Raw genomic sequence first — 13,556 nt, forward strand, 5'->3', positions numbered from 1 at the left:
GTTCCCATATCTCTTCCCTCTTGCGTCTCCCTCCCTCCCACCCTCCCTATCCCACCCCTCTAGGTGGTCACAAAGCACCGAGCTGATCTCCCTGTGCTACGCGGCTGCTTCCCACTAGCTATCTGTTTTACGTTTGGTAGTGTATATATGTCCACGCCACTCTCTCACTTTGTCACAGCTTACCCTTCCCCCTCCCCATATCCTCAAGTCCATGCTCTAGTAGGTCTGTGTCTTTATTCCTGTCTTACCCCTATGTTCTTCATGACATTTTTTTCCCTTAGATTCCATATATATGTGTTAGCATACTGTATTTGCTTTTCTCTTTCTGACTTACTTCACTCTGTATGACAGACTCTAGGTCCATCCACCTCACTAGAAATAACTCAATTTCGTCTACTGGGCATACACCCTGAGAAAACCATAATTCAAAAAGAGACATGTACCAAAATGTTCATTGCAGCTCTATTTACAATAGCCAGGAGATGGAAGCAACCTAAGTGTCCATCATCGGATGAATGGATAAAGAAGATGTGGCACATATATACAATGGAATATTACTCAGCCATAAACAGACCTGGTTCTTACACCGCTTACAAAGACGCTTGCTTTCCTTTAACTTTCCACAGCGCCTCCTGTGTCCGAATTCATTTACTTTCGCAGGAAACCGAGCAGGCGCTGTGTCACGAGCAATACATTTTGGGGAGTGCCTCATGATTTGTTCTCATGTAGTTCAAAACGCAGCTAGATTCACTCCACAAAGTTCTAGAGAGCCCCAGAAACTAACGCAACGTGAAGATAGGGGCAGGCCTGTAATTATAAGCATATTCACGTGAAGATTCATTCATCCCTTACACAATTGACCCAGCAGCCCGTGATCTCCTAGTTGGTCTTCTTCTGCTTTCCCAATTCTTCTGATGCAACAGAAAGTCTGGACCGGGGCTCTGCTCTGGCCAGGAACGGATCTTGCCCTGTGAGAGGGACGGGCTGCGGCCATGGGGGACACGCAGTGTCACACAGGTTGACACGCTGTGTCCTGAAGCTCTGGCTCTGCAGACACACCTGCACCTCCTGACAAGCATTTGCTGGGTGTCCGCCAGGATGGGGGCGGGGTGGGGTGCACGTGGGCGGGGCCCACCAAGGTCCCCATGCCATTGGCAGTGCCCTCCGGAGTCGCTGCTCCTAGGGTCACAGCCCTTCAGAGCCTCCAGCTTTCCTGCAAATATTCTTCCTGCCCACTCTTTACTCAGCGGCAACAGAACAAAGTGAATCCCCTCATGATGTGGGGAATGGAGCCCCGGGCTAGGACCAAGTCACCCACCGGGGTTCTTCTGGAAGGGCTGGCCCGGGGCCCAGGTCTGCGACACTAATGCCCCTTTCCTCTTCTGCCCGCTCGTCTTCGGGGGACACCCAGTGGAGGAGTTTGCCCCCCACACTGACCATGATGTTGGAAGAGGTCAGGGCGGCTGAGGCTGAGTCATCCTGGGAGGGGCCTGCTTGCTCCTGGACTTATTTCCTGATCTATGATGGGCTGGACTGGACCCTTCTGGGATCTCGAGGTCCTATAAGTGTGAGAAAAAGAAATACACCTAAAACTTAAGGGGGTTCCTTAACGATGTGAAATAAGGGCAAGAAACCATGAGAAGTGGCTGCATATTAGCCATCCCAAGTGTGATAGCTGAGGAGCGGACAGACGGGACCCAGAATAGGGCGGTGTAGGCTGAAGAACTGACCAGAGCACCGGGGGATCAGATGCAGGCCCCGGAGTCAGAACGCTGGGGAAGAGCTAGGAGAAGAAAAAGCCACTAAGAGGGGTGCCGAGTGGAGGTGACAATCAATTCCAGAAGATAGAAGTTACAGAACGAGAGAAACACACAGACAGAGGAATTATCTAATGAAATAATGAAAATACATTTTCTAGAGCTACAGAAAGTGAACGCCCTGCCCTGAACAGTGCACGTAGAGGTGCCAGTGGCATGTAGAATGGAGGAGTGGCATGTGGGGCACTTGGGCCTGGATATTTTAGGGTGAAGTATGGACATTCCAGATGGAGAGCGCAGATTCTCCAAAGAAACAAGAACCAGGCTCACACCACTGACACACAGCACAGTCAGGTGGAGGGGGTGCAGCACAGTGATTTAACTTACACGCATCATGAAATGACCGTCACAGTAAGTTCAGTGAATGGCATCATCTCGTATAGATACGACATTAAAGAAAGAGAAAAGAATTTTCCTTGTGATGAGAGCTCTTAACAACTCTCATAACAGCACACAGCAGTGTTAATTATGCTTATCCTGTTGTACGTTACAACCCTAGTGCTTATTTATCTTATAACTGGAAGTTTGACCACTTTTGACCACCTTCATCCAATCCCTCCTCCTCCCACCCCTGCCTTTGGTGACCACAAACTTCATCGTTTTTTCTATGAGTTTGTTTTTGAGGTAGAGTTGACCTAAGACACGATGTGAGTTCCTGTTACACAGCATAGTGGTTCAAGATTTCTATACATTTCAAAATGGTCACCATAATAAGTCTAATTCTGATCTGTCACCACACAAAGGTATTCCGTAGGAATTGACTATATTCCCCACACTGCGCATTTCATACCTGTGACTCCTTTGTTTTGCAACTGGAAGTTTGTACCTCTTAATCTCCCTCACTATTTCTCTCCTCTGCCCACCTCCCTCCCCTCTGGCAACCACCTGTTTGTTCTCTGTGTCTATAACTCTGTTTCTGTTTTGTTATGTTTGTTCATTTGTTTTGTTTTTTAGATTCCACATATAAGCAAAATTATACAGTATTTGTCTTTCTCTGTCTGACTTATTTCACTTTGCAAAATATCCTTTTGGCAAATGGCAAGATTTCATTCTTTTTTATGGCTGAGTAACATTCCATTATATATATATATACACACACACACACACCCTCACCCACACACCACATCTTATTTATCCATTCATCTATTGATGACCACTAGGGTTCCTTCCATAACTTGACTATTGTAAATAATGCTGCAATAAACATAGGGGTGCATATATCTTTTCTAATTAGTGTTCTTTTTCTTTAGATAAATACCCAGGAGTTGAATTCCTGGATCATATGGATATTTAATTTTTAAAGGAATCTCCATATTGTTTTCCATAGTGGCTGCACCAATTTACATCCCTACCAACAGTGTACGAGGGTTCCCTTTTCTTCACACTCTCACCCACACTTGATAGTTGTTCTATTTTTGATAATAGCCATTCTGACAGGTGTGAGGTGATATCTCATTGTGGCTTTTTTAAAAAAAAATCTCATTCTGGTTTTGATTTGCATTTCTCTGATGATTAGTGATGTTGAGCATCTTTTCAGGTGTCTCCTGACCATCTACATGTCTTCTTTGGGAAAGTGTCTATTCAGATCCCCTGCCCATTTTTCAATTGGGTTGTTTGATTTTTTGCTATTGAGTTGTATAAGTTCTTTGTATATTTTGGATATTAACCCCTTATTGGATATTTTGTTTGCTAATATCTTCTCCCCATCAGTAGGCAGTCTTTTCCTTTTGTTGATAATTTTCTTTGCTATGCACAAGCTTTTTAGCTTGATGTGGCCCCAGTCTATCTCTTTTTGCTTTTATTTCTCTTGCCTGAAGAGACATATCCAAAAAAAATTACTAAGACTGATATCAAGGTGCATACTGCCTATGTTTTCTCTTAGAATTTTTATGTTTTTAAGTCTTACACTTAAATCTTTAAACCATTTTGAGTTTCTTTTTGTATATGGTGTAAGAAAGTGCTCCAATTTGATTCTTTTGCATGTATTGAATAGCTGTCCAGTTTTCCCAAAACCATTTATTGAAGAGGTTATCTTTTCTCCATTGTATATTCTTGCCTCCTTGTCAAAGATTGATTGCCCATATAGGGTTTATTTCTGGGCTCTGCACTCTGTTCCATTGATTTATGTCTCTTTTTGTGCCAGTACCATACTGTTTTGATTACTGTAGCTTTGTTGTATAGTTTGAAATCAGGGTGTGTGATACCTCCAGCTTTGTTCTTCTTTCTCAAGATTGTTTTGGCTATTTGGGGTCATTCGTGTTTCCACAGATATTTTAGGATTATTTGTTCTAGTTTTGTGAAAAATGTCATTGGTATTTTGATAGGGATTGCACTGAATCTGTAGATACCCTTGTGTAGAATGGACATTTTAATAATGTTAATTCTTCCGATCCATGAACACAGTGTACCTTTCCATCTGTTTGTATTGTCTTCTGAAATTCTTTTATTAGTGTCTTCTAGTTTTCCAAGTACAGGTGTTGTTACCTCCTTAGTTAGATTTATTCCTAGGTATTTTATTCTTTTTGATGTAATTGTAAATAGGATCGTTTCCTTAATTTCTCTTTCTGATAGTTTGTTGTTAGAATATAGAAATGCAACAGATTTCTGTATATTAATTTTGTATTCTGCAACATCACTGAATTTATTGATGAGCTCCGCTAGTTTTTTGGTGGCATCTTTAGGATTTTCTACGTATAGTATCATGTCATCTGCAAGCAGTGGTAGTTTTACTTCTTCCTTTCCAATTTGGATTCCGTTTCTTTCTTTTTCTCATCTGATTGCTCTGGCTAGGACTTCCAATACCATGTTGAATAAAAATGGTGAGATTGGGCATCCTTGAATTGTTCCTGATCTTAGAGGAAATGCTTTCATTCGAGTATGATGGTAGCTGTGGGTTTGTCATAAATGGCTTTTATTATGTTGAGATATGTTCCTTCTATACCCACTTTGGTGAGGGTAATGAAGTTTCACCTTGCACTGGTCAGAATGGCCATTATCAAAAAATTTAGAAACAATAAATGCTGGAAAGGGTGTGGTGAAAAGGGAACCCTCTTGCACTGTTGGTGGGAATGTAAATTGATACAGCCACTATGGAGAACAGTACGGAGGTTCCTTAAAAAACTAAAAATAGAACTACCATATGACCCAGCAATCCCACTACTGGGCATATACCCTGAGAAAACCATAATTCAAAAAGAGTCATGTACCACAATGTTCACTGCAGCACTATTTACCATAGCCAGGACATGGAAGCAACCTAAGTGTCCATAGATAGACGAATGAATAAAGAAGATGTGGCACATATATACAATGGAATATGACTCAGCTATAAAAAGAAAAGAAATTGAGTTATTTGTAGTGAGGTGGATGGACCTAGAGTCTGTCATGCAGAGTGAAGTAAGTCAGAAAGAGAAAAACAAATACCATATGCTAACACATATATATGGAATCTTAAAAAAAATGGTACTGATGAACCTAGTTGCAGGGCAGGAATAAAGAGGTAGACGTAGAGAATGGACCTGAGGACACGGGGAGGGGGAAGGGTAAGCTGGGACGAAGTGAGAGAGCGGCACTGACACATAGATACAGTACCAAATGTAAAATAGCTAGCTAGTGGGAAGCAGCTGCATAGCAGAGGGAGATCGGTTTGGTGCTTTGTGACCACCTAGAGGGGTGGGATAGGGAGAGTGGGAGGGAGGCTCAAGAGGGAGGGGATATGGGAATATATGTATATATATAGCTGATTCACTTTGTTGTACAACAGAAACTAACACAGCGTTGTGAAGCAATTATACTCCAATAAAGCTGTGTTAAAAACAAATGCCCATGGACTCTCAAAAAATGAATAAATAAAACTCAATAATAAGAGAACCAAATTAAGAAGCGTGCAAAAGGCTTGAATAAACACCTCAGCAGAGAAGGATAGAGGGCAGATGAGCACATGGAAACATGCTCAACATCATGTTATAAGGGAAATGCTAATTAAAACCACAGTGAGCTGCCACTGCGTACCCACTTGAACGGCTGATATTAAAAAGCCTGAGCACACCACATGCCGCTGCGGATGTGGAGTGACTGGAACTTCGCTGCAATGTGGAGAGAACATAACATGGCGTAGCCACTGTAGAAACCAGGTTAGCAGACTCTTAAAAGTTAAAGATACACCCGTCACGTGCCCCAGTCACTTCCCTCCTAGGTACTCACCTCCAACAGAGACTTCGACGCGCAGCCACAGCAGTTGGATCTGTGGACACGGAAGCGTGGGCAGCTCCGTAGGGGCCTCGCTCCCCCGGGTGCCGGGCACCTGCCGGGGCTGGTGATGTGCCCGGCACACGAGCATCTCCTCTGGGCCCCACGCCGGGCCCCACGCCGGGTGGCACGAGTGAGACCCCTCTTCCTGACTCTGGGGGCATCCCGCATGGCGCCCTCGGGGCTCCTCCAATGGCGCCTGGCCTGCTGCTTCCCGGCCTCTCCCGCCTGGACCGTGGGGCTGGCATATCTCCACTGACACGTCCAGGACCGAGCGCCTCCCCGGCCCTCGTCTGCAGCCTCCCCGTTCACGGAGGGCAAACTGCCTTTGCAGGGCTCAGAGCGAGAGCCTTCGTTCGCGTGGCCTGGACCCTGTTTCTTCCACAGCACACTTCGGATCCCAAGGGAATCCTGCTCATTCTTCCTTCGGATGCCTTGGGCTCCCCTGGCCCCCGTCACTCCTGTGCCCTCCCGCCCCCACTGCAGCTGCTCCGCCCCGGCCGCCCCTCCCGCTGCTCTTCTCCTCCGGACGCATGCGCAGCGGGCCGCACCTCCCGGGCCCCACGCTAACGCTGCACTTCCCACGTCCTCCTCACGGCTGGCTCTACCCACGGCCACTCTGGCTCGCTAAGGCACTTCCTCACCCTGCCTACTGGCCACCCGCCGCTCCAAAGCTGACCGAGGGGCCCAGAGGGAGGCCAGTGTCCACCTCGTCCCCCACCACCTCCCAGGCCCTGAGCGAGGCCGGCACGTGGCCGGTGGGTGCGTGAGTGAACCACAGCCCCGAACCCTGGGGCTTGCGGTGTGGCCGGCGCCGCTATGCTGCGCACCCAACCTCGACCAGGGGACTCCCGGGAGGGCGGCGGAGTGTGCCTGGGCGGCCCGAGCACCGGAGGCCTGGCCGGACCCCGGGGAGCTGGGCAGACAAGGAGGGGCTCCTGCCAAGGGGCGGGCACCAGAGCAGGCCCTTAGGCCATGCGGACTCCCAGCGATGCGGGGAGGGCGGTGCCCCCGCGGGGCTGACCTGGCCGGCCGCCTACCTGCTCGGGGCCGTGAGCCCACCTCTGACACGAGCAGGCAGAGCTGTCTGCCCCGGGCCTGGGCCCTCCAGGGCTTCAGCGCCGAGAGGGGCACAGCGGGCTCCTCGGTGAGCACAGGCGAGCTGAGCCGGGAGGAGGGCGCGTGCGGGCTCCCGCTGGGAAGCGCAGGGGCCACCGTGCCCGGGGCGTGGCGGGGCAGCAGCCTTACTTCCCGACGCTGGGCTGGGGTTTGCATCGCTGCCCCCCACGCAGTTTTGCAAAAGTAAAACCAGAAGACTCGTGGAAGTCAGACAATGACTTGTTTAAAGGTGGGAGAGGGTGGGAGCGCGATTTGGGTGAGAAGGAGCTGCTCCTTGGGCGGCAGGCGGCCGCACGAGCGTGGGGGGGGGCGGGCGTCTGAGCGCGGGGGGCACAGAGAGGGGCCAGAACCTAGGGGCAGCGCACACGTTTATTGAGCCGGGACGCGGTGCGGAGGCGCCTCCGGCCGGTCCCCACTCTCAGCCCTGAAGATGCCCGGGGCCCAGCACCCCCGCTTTGCCCCACACCCCGGGTCAGGACCCCAAGCCTTCCTTTCTCCTGCCCTCGGACAAAGGGAGACGTGCACCCTGCCCGGCGCTGACCCACGTGGCCACGGGAGCCGAGGCCGAGGGACCGGGGTGGGGCAGCTCCCTGCGGCCACAGCTCCTGGGGCTGCCGGAAGCGCCGTCCAAATGTCAAACCAAGTCTTAAAACAGTTACACGGACACTAAGGAACAACGTTTCTAAAACGTCACAGATGGGAGTGGCCCCAAAGCATTTAAAATAATGAACACGGCATGCCAACGCGTGAGGAGACGGGCGTAAGTGAACTTGGAGCAGCGTCGGGGTGGAGCCGGGGGCTCACAGACACAGATAGAGCGCTGTGGGTGCATCTCTAGGGCACAGACACCTCCTGTAGTAAAGAAACCTCTATATCTGCAAGGGGGTGGGCGGTCTGCACAGGTGGCGAGTGGTGGGGACGTCGGCGGGGTTAGAGCGCGCCCATCCCGGTGACCTCGGACGTCAGCCTGGAAGAGACAAGGGCACAGGGCACAGGTCACCATGTCCTCACAGACGGAGGAGTCCTTAGAGCCTTGCCCCTCCCTCTTCATTGCCATGGACGGTCCTGGCTCACAGCGCAGTGGCCACTAGCTGAGGACCGGGGACCAGAGCCACGGGGCCTTCCTTCCCCGCCACAGGGGCCCGTGTACCTGTCACCACATGGGGGGGTGACGACAGCCACCAGGACAGGCCCAGGCTGCCACAACGGTTTCTACAGCCACTGCCGGGAGGGGCATGGGAGTGACACTGCCGGGGAGAGGGACGCAGGGCCCTCGTGCCATGGCTCTGGAGGCTTCCTGGGTGTGGTCGCCCTCAGCAGGGAGGCCAAGGGAGGGGCCCGCTATGCCCAGGAGCTCTGCCCTGGCTCTCCAGCCACAGGACCTCCCTCTGCCCTAGCGCGTGACTTCAGACCCTTGCACGGTTCCCTGACAGACGCCCACCAAGTGTCTGGGTGGGGGGGTCTTTACAACCACAGATGTGTGAGAGCAGAGAAACCCAGTGACCTGTTCCCTGAAACTACAGAGCCTTTTATGCCGACCTTCGATGACCCCAGACCCAGGCCTCTGCCGAGCAGAGAACGTGGGGTGGGCACAGGGCAGGTGCTGGCCAGGCCACCCCCAGCTTGTCCCCGTGGGCAGAAGGCCGGAGGTCCCAGGAAAGGCCAGTGAAGCAGCCCCTCCGCAGCTCCGAACCCCAGGGGCCTCCCGGGTGTGCGGAGCCGGCAGCACAGCTATGAGGCTGGTGGTGCCACCGCAGGGCCCAGACCCCCCACCGCACAGGGACAGGCAGGGCGCAGGCCGGCCCTCACAGCTCCCCGTGGCTGTGAAGAGTGAGGCCCAGACGCTTGGCTTCAGACGCCCCGAGTCCGTGTGGACGCTGGGCTCCCCACGGTTTGCTGCCTAAGGCGCCAACGCCTGGCGACTTGTCTGGGGCTGTGAGGGCACCACCGGAGGTGAAAGGTCAGGTGTGAGAGTGCAGAGGACCGTGTGGGCCTGCGTCCACCGCCCCCCCGCCCCCCCCCACGCGTCCACCTGGAGACTCTCCCCGTCACGCTCCGCCCCCCCACACCCCCCCCTGCGTCCACCTGGAGACTCTCCCCGTCACGCTCCGCCCCACCGCCCCCCCCTGAGTCCACCTGGAGACTCTCCCCGTCACGCTCCGCCCCCCCGCGCCCCCCCCACGCCCCGCCGGGAGAGAGAAGCCCCGGGAGGCAGCCCCGTGCAGGCTGGCCGGCCTCACCTGGCGTTGATGAGGTACTGGGCAAGGCTGATGTTGGCCGGGGTCCCCGTGATGGTGATCTGGCGCTCTGACGACCCCTCCGTGGCATTGGCGATTTTGATCTGAGCTCCCGACATCTGTCGAATTTCATTGATTTTGGTCCCCTGGCGTCCAATTATGCAGCCTATTAGCTGGAAGAAAGGACGGAGGAGCTTCTTAGAGGAGGATCCACCGCAGCCCGAGGGCGGTGCCGGGCCGCTGGGGAAGCTGCAGGAGCACCGCCTTGGCCCGCCCACCCCCAGCACTTCACAGGCTCCAGAGGGAAGAGGCACGCCCACCCCCCTCCTGCTGGAGGACGGGAGCCGCGGGTGCCTGGCCTCTGCTTGGCCTCGACCGCAAGAAGTCCCGACAAATCAAGACACAGCGGTTATGCGGCCACATCACCTGGCCCAGCGCCCTCTGTGGGCCCGAGGCCATGTTGGCCCCTCTAGGCCACGCCCTCGGGCTGGAGGGATGTATGTTTGAGTGGACACGGGAGCTGGAGAGGCGGCGTCCCCAGCCATCACCATGCCGCCCTCAGGCAGCTGCCCCTCTAGGACACGTGCCCCACACCCGCTCTGTTGTCTTGGTTTGGGGATCGGAGTCAACATTCTTAGGATAAACCAGGGAGCCAGAGGATGGCTGGGAGATAACTGAGTGTGGGAGGCCCTCCGAGGGCCCAGGGGGCACTTCTGGGCCACCTACCCTCAGGGCTGACCCTGAACCAGGCAGGGCCTTCAAATGGGGGCAGCCGGGGTCCCCAGGCAGCTCCGGCATCCGAATTCCGAGTCAACCCTGAAGCGCCACCAGCTCCTTCCTTGGCTGGTATCTTGGGGGTGACATCACCCACCCCCATGGGCATTAAGCTGCTTAACCAGGGCAGGGAGGGGGAGGGGCACACTCGGGCTCAGGATGGGCGGGGCCCGGCGTACTCACATCATTGGGAATGGTGAGCTCGTGAGTGCTGGCGGGGGCGCTGGCGTCCAGACCTGGGCACACGAGGGGAGACGGTTAGGCGGGCAGAAGTCCGCTCCCGCGGCACCCGGCGCTCGGCCCCGCTGGGCCGGCAGGCAGGCAGGGCCGGGGCTGCCCAGGGGAGGGTCTGCACAGCCGGGGGCCGGGGCCTGTGAGCGCTCAGTCCCAAACTGCCACCACCCTCCTGACCCCAGCATCTCTCAAACAAGGAAAAGGAACCCAGCGGGATGCAGGTTCACTTTTTGTTCTGGGCGCGACATGATGTCACTTGTCTGCTGTGCTGTGTAGTCTCTCGAGACGCCCTTCACAGACACCCTGGTGGCTGTGCCTGGCGCCCCGGGTACGGGCCGCACTGGTCACGCCAGTCCTGGGTGCCCACCCTCCATCCCCAGACCCGACAGCGGGCCTCCTCCGCTGCCCCGTTCCCTCCCACGCTCTGCGGCCCCCGCCCCCGGGCAGCCCTTCCGGTGGGGGGCAGGGAGGCCCGAGAGCCGGGCAGGGGAGCCCGTGCCTTTCCACAGGGCGCCCTGGGCTGAGACCCAGGCCCAGCTCATCACACGCCCAGCTTCTGTCTTTACAAATGTCAGCTCAGCACCCACCAAATCAGAGCCAGCCTCTCAGGGTTCAAGGACAAGATCCACACTTACTTTGGAAACAGTGACCACAAAACGCAGGGGGGCTGTGAGGGGCCCAGAGGGGAGGCAGGGTCTGCCCTCGCGGGTGAACGCCGGGGCAGACACACTCCTGTGTACGAGGCGCTTCCATCCCGTCAGGAGGCGTCTCAAACTCAAAGCCCACAGCCGAGACCCCGCTCTTCCTGCCCCAGACCCGTGTGTCCCAGTGTCATGGGTCCCGCAGCTCGGCCCAGACCCGGAGCCCCCAGCTCCACCCACCTTCCCCGTGGCACACTATTGCAGGCCCGACTCACACACCTTCGGAATATTCTGGAACCCGAGCCCTCTTCCCACCCCACGCTCCTCCCTCCCTGGCCTCTGCCCCTCAGGCTAATTCCCACAAGGCCCCGAGGGGTCCCAACAAAGGCAACTGCCCGGCCCCCGGCTCCACAGGCCTCCTCCTCCATGGCATGTGTGTCCCCGGAACCAGATGTGCCATGGCCATCGGTGTCGAGGACACAGGGACCCGGTGAGACCGGGCCTGTTCTGGGGCCTGCGGAGCACGGGGCTCAGCTATGCTGAACGAACTGACTCAACCCAGACCATCCATCATTTTTCTGTTACGCAGCTAAACCTGGAGTTTCTGTTCTTTATCTCTTTTCATAAAGGTATTTTCAATACAGTTACTTAGTTGTTCAACCATCTATATACATTCAATCTTTAGTGACATTTAAAATGTCACTTAAGAGATTTCCTTGGTCCCAAGTCCCGTGCGGTGCCTCCTGGTTTGGGTGACACAAGCTGGGGGGTCACACCTGTTCACCTAGCTTATGATTCTTGATCAAGGGGACTTCTTCTAAAAGGTGCCGAAGTCAAACCCAGTGGTGAGCTTCCCTCTCATGAGTCATGAACGCTGCTTCCCCAACACAAACCCCAGCTGCCTGGGAAGCGGCGTGGCGTGGCCTTCAGGGTGAGGACGACCAGCAGACACCTCTCGTCACCGCCCAGCCTCCCTGACCCGCGGCCGTGGCGGGAGCGTGCGCGTGCGTGTGCAAGTGTGGTGTGTGAGCGCTCCGGGTCCCACGGGGCCTTGGAGAGGAAGGTCGTCACAGGGGCATGTGAACACGGGTCCCACGTCCCCGAGGCTGTGGTGGGAGGGCCGTGTCGGGGTGGGGTGGGGGCCGCGTGTCCCGCGTAAGCCTGGCGCTTGGAGTCCCCAGGTCGTCTCCTGGAGACGATGGCTGGGCAATTATCTGCAATCACGTTATAAACTGTACAGACACCCAAACATGTGTTATCACCAGACACGTAACTTTGTAAAGGTTGGTATCCAGTTCCACAATCAGAAACGTTCTAGAAATGTTCTTCTCTAGTTTTCACTCATTCAATTCTGCATTAACTTAAAGGCTGTGCTGAGAAGAAGCCCACAGTGAGCGCATGAAGCATCAGAGCTGGGGTCCCAGCTGGAGAGACGCCTCCTGAGCCCCGTGGTCTCAGCTGGGCCCACGTGGTCCTGAGGGACGGGTGAGGGGCGGACGCACCCTGAGGCCCGGAACACACCAGCGGGGGTGACAGCTACGACCGCTGCACACAGTCCTCTCCCGCGTTTCCCCTTTAGCCGGCACTCACTCTTCTGCTCTGATCCAGGCTTTCACGAGGCCCGTGTGGGTGGGGATGGAGCGTGGGGGGCGCCTCCCTCCCAGGGAACCTGGCAGGTCCGGGCCACATGCCTCCAGGGGCCTTGCTCCCCAACGGCCTGTCAGCGGGCTGCGCCCACTGCTCCAAGCCTGGGCGACAGGACCTGCGGATCCACGCCCTGCCCTGCCCTGTCCGGGGAGCGTTTTAGGGCAAATCCAGCCCACAGTGATCTCATCTCCCGTGGAACACGTTTCTGGAAGGCACACAGCGTGGTCAGCACTTCACTCCAGACCCCCTCACGCTGTGCCACTGGGAGAATAAATGACACACAGGCGGGGCCTCTGGATGACAGGGCAGCTGTGCCCCGAGCCCAGTCAGAGCCGACCCACCACATTCCCAGCAGGAACGGGGTGAAGCTGGGAGCCGCGTGTGCAGACCTGGGGCCAGCCACTTGGGCCCCGGCCCTGGGTGGCGCCGGCGTCCCTTCCCCGAGGTGCTTGGCCAGCAGCCCCCTTGCCCCCTCCTCCCGCCAGGTCCCTTCCTGGCCTGCTTGCTCTCCCTTTAGCGTGGTTTTCTTTTACCTGACGACTGGCCCATCAGATTTTGAGCTTCTTCGGAGGAGTGTAAAGGCAGCTTTTCTCCTGGAGAGCAAAGAAGAAACAGATTTAATGTTTTGCCCTCAAGGAGAGAAGCAAGGTCACTTCAACTAGGGAAGCTCAAAGTCTGACTGGTGCTCCACTCTGAGCTACGGGGGCGCCATCCCGGGCGAGCCGCCCTGCGGGTGCACCACATCCTGCAGGAGGGCCTCCCCGACGGCCAGTGGGCAGCAGAGAGCGGGGTGGACCCTCGAGGAGGTGGGTGTCTCCTTCAGGAAGGCCAGCTGTAGG

General features: G+C 55.2%; 2 protein-coding genes across 11 annotated transcripts in view; both read right to left on the reverse strand.

Moving 5' to 3' along the window:
* Window positions 1-429: 429 nt before the first annotated feature.
* Window positions 430-7,340, reverse strand: LOC308617534 (uncharacterized protein; the record flags this gene model as incomplete). Its single annotated transcript, XM_081234722.1, has 5 exons — window positions 430-1,559; window positions 6,021-6,669; window positions 6,719-6,799; window positions 6,901-7,003; window positions 7,106-7,340. 5 exons carry the CDS (start codon window positions 7,338-7,340, stop codon window positions 1,455-1,457), a joined length of 1,173 nt encoding a protein of 390 aa, XP_081090848.1. The 3' UTR covers window positions 430-1,454.
* Window positions 7,341-7,536: 196 nt separating this feature from the next.
* Window positions 7,537-13,556, reverse strand: part of PCBP3 (poly(rC) binding protein 3) — a 210,704-nt gene continuing 204,684 nt past the window's right edge. For 8 of the 10 annotated variants that reach the window (XM_081235217.1, XM_081235214.1, XM_081235219.1 and 5 more), the window contains 4 exons: window positions 13,251-13,310; window positions 10,379-10,431; window positions 9,425-9,594; window positions 7,537-8,151 (listed from right to left, as the gene is read on the reverse strand). In XM_081235217.1, coding sequence (XP_081091343.1) covers window positions 8,115-8,151; window positions 9,425-9,594; window positions 10,379-10,431; window positions 13,251-13,310 — 320 coding nt within the window. In that variant the 3' untranslated portion in view covers window positions 7,537-8,114. The remainder of the gene's footprint in view (window positions 8,152-9,424; window positions 9,595-10,378; window positions 10,432-13,250; window positions 13,311-13,556) is intronic. The other 2 variants (XM_081235221.1, XM_081235220.1) reach the window with 1 other exon arrangement.

The sequence above is a fragment of the Mesoplodon bidens genome, assembly GCF_964165515.1.
Source record: "Mesoplodon bidens genome assembly, chromosome: 5".
Lineage (NCBI taxonomy): Eukaryota > Metazoa > Chordata > Mammalia > Artiodactyla > Ziphiidae > Mesoplodon > Mesoplodon bidens.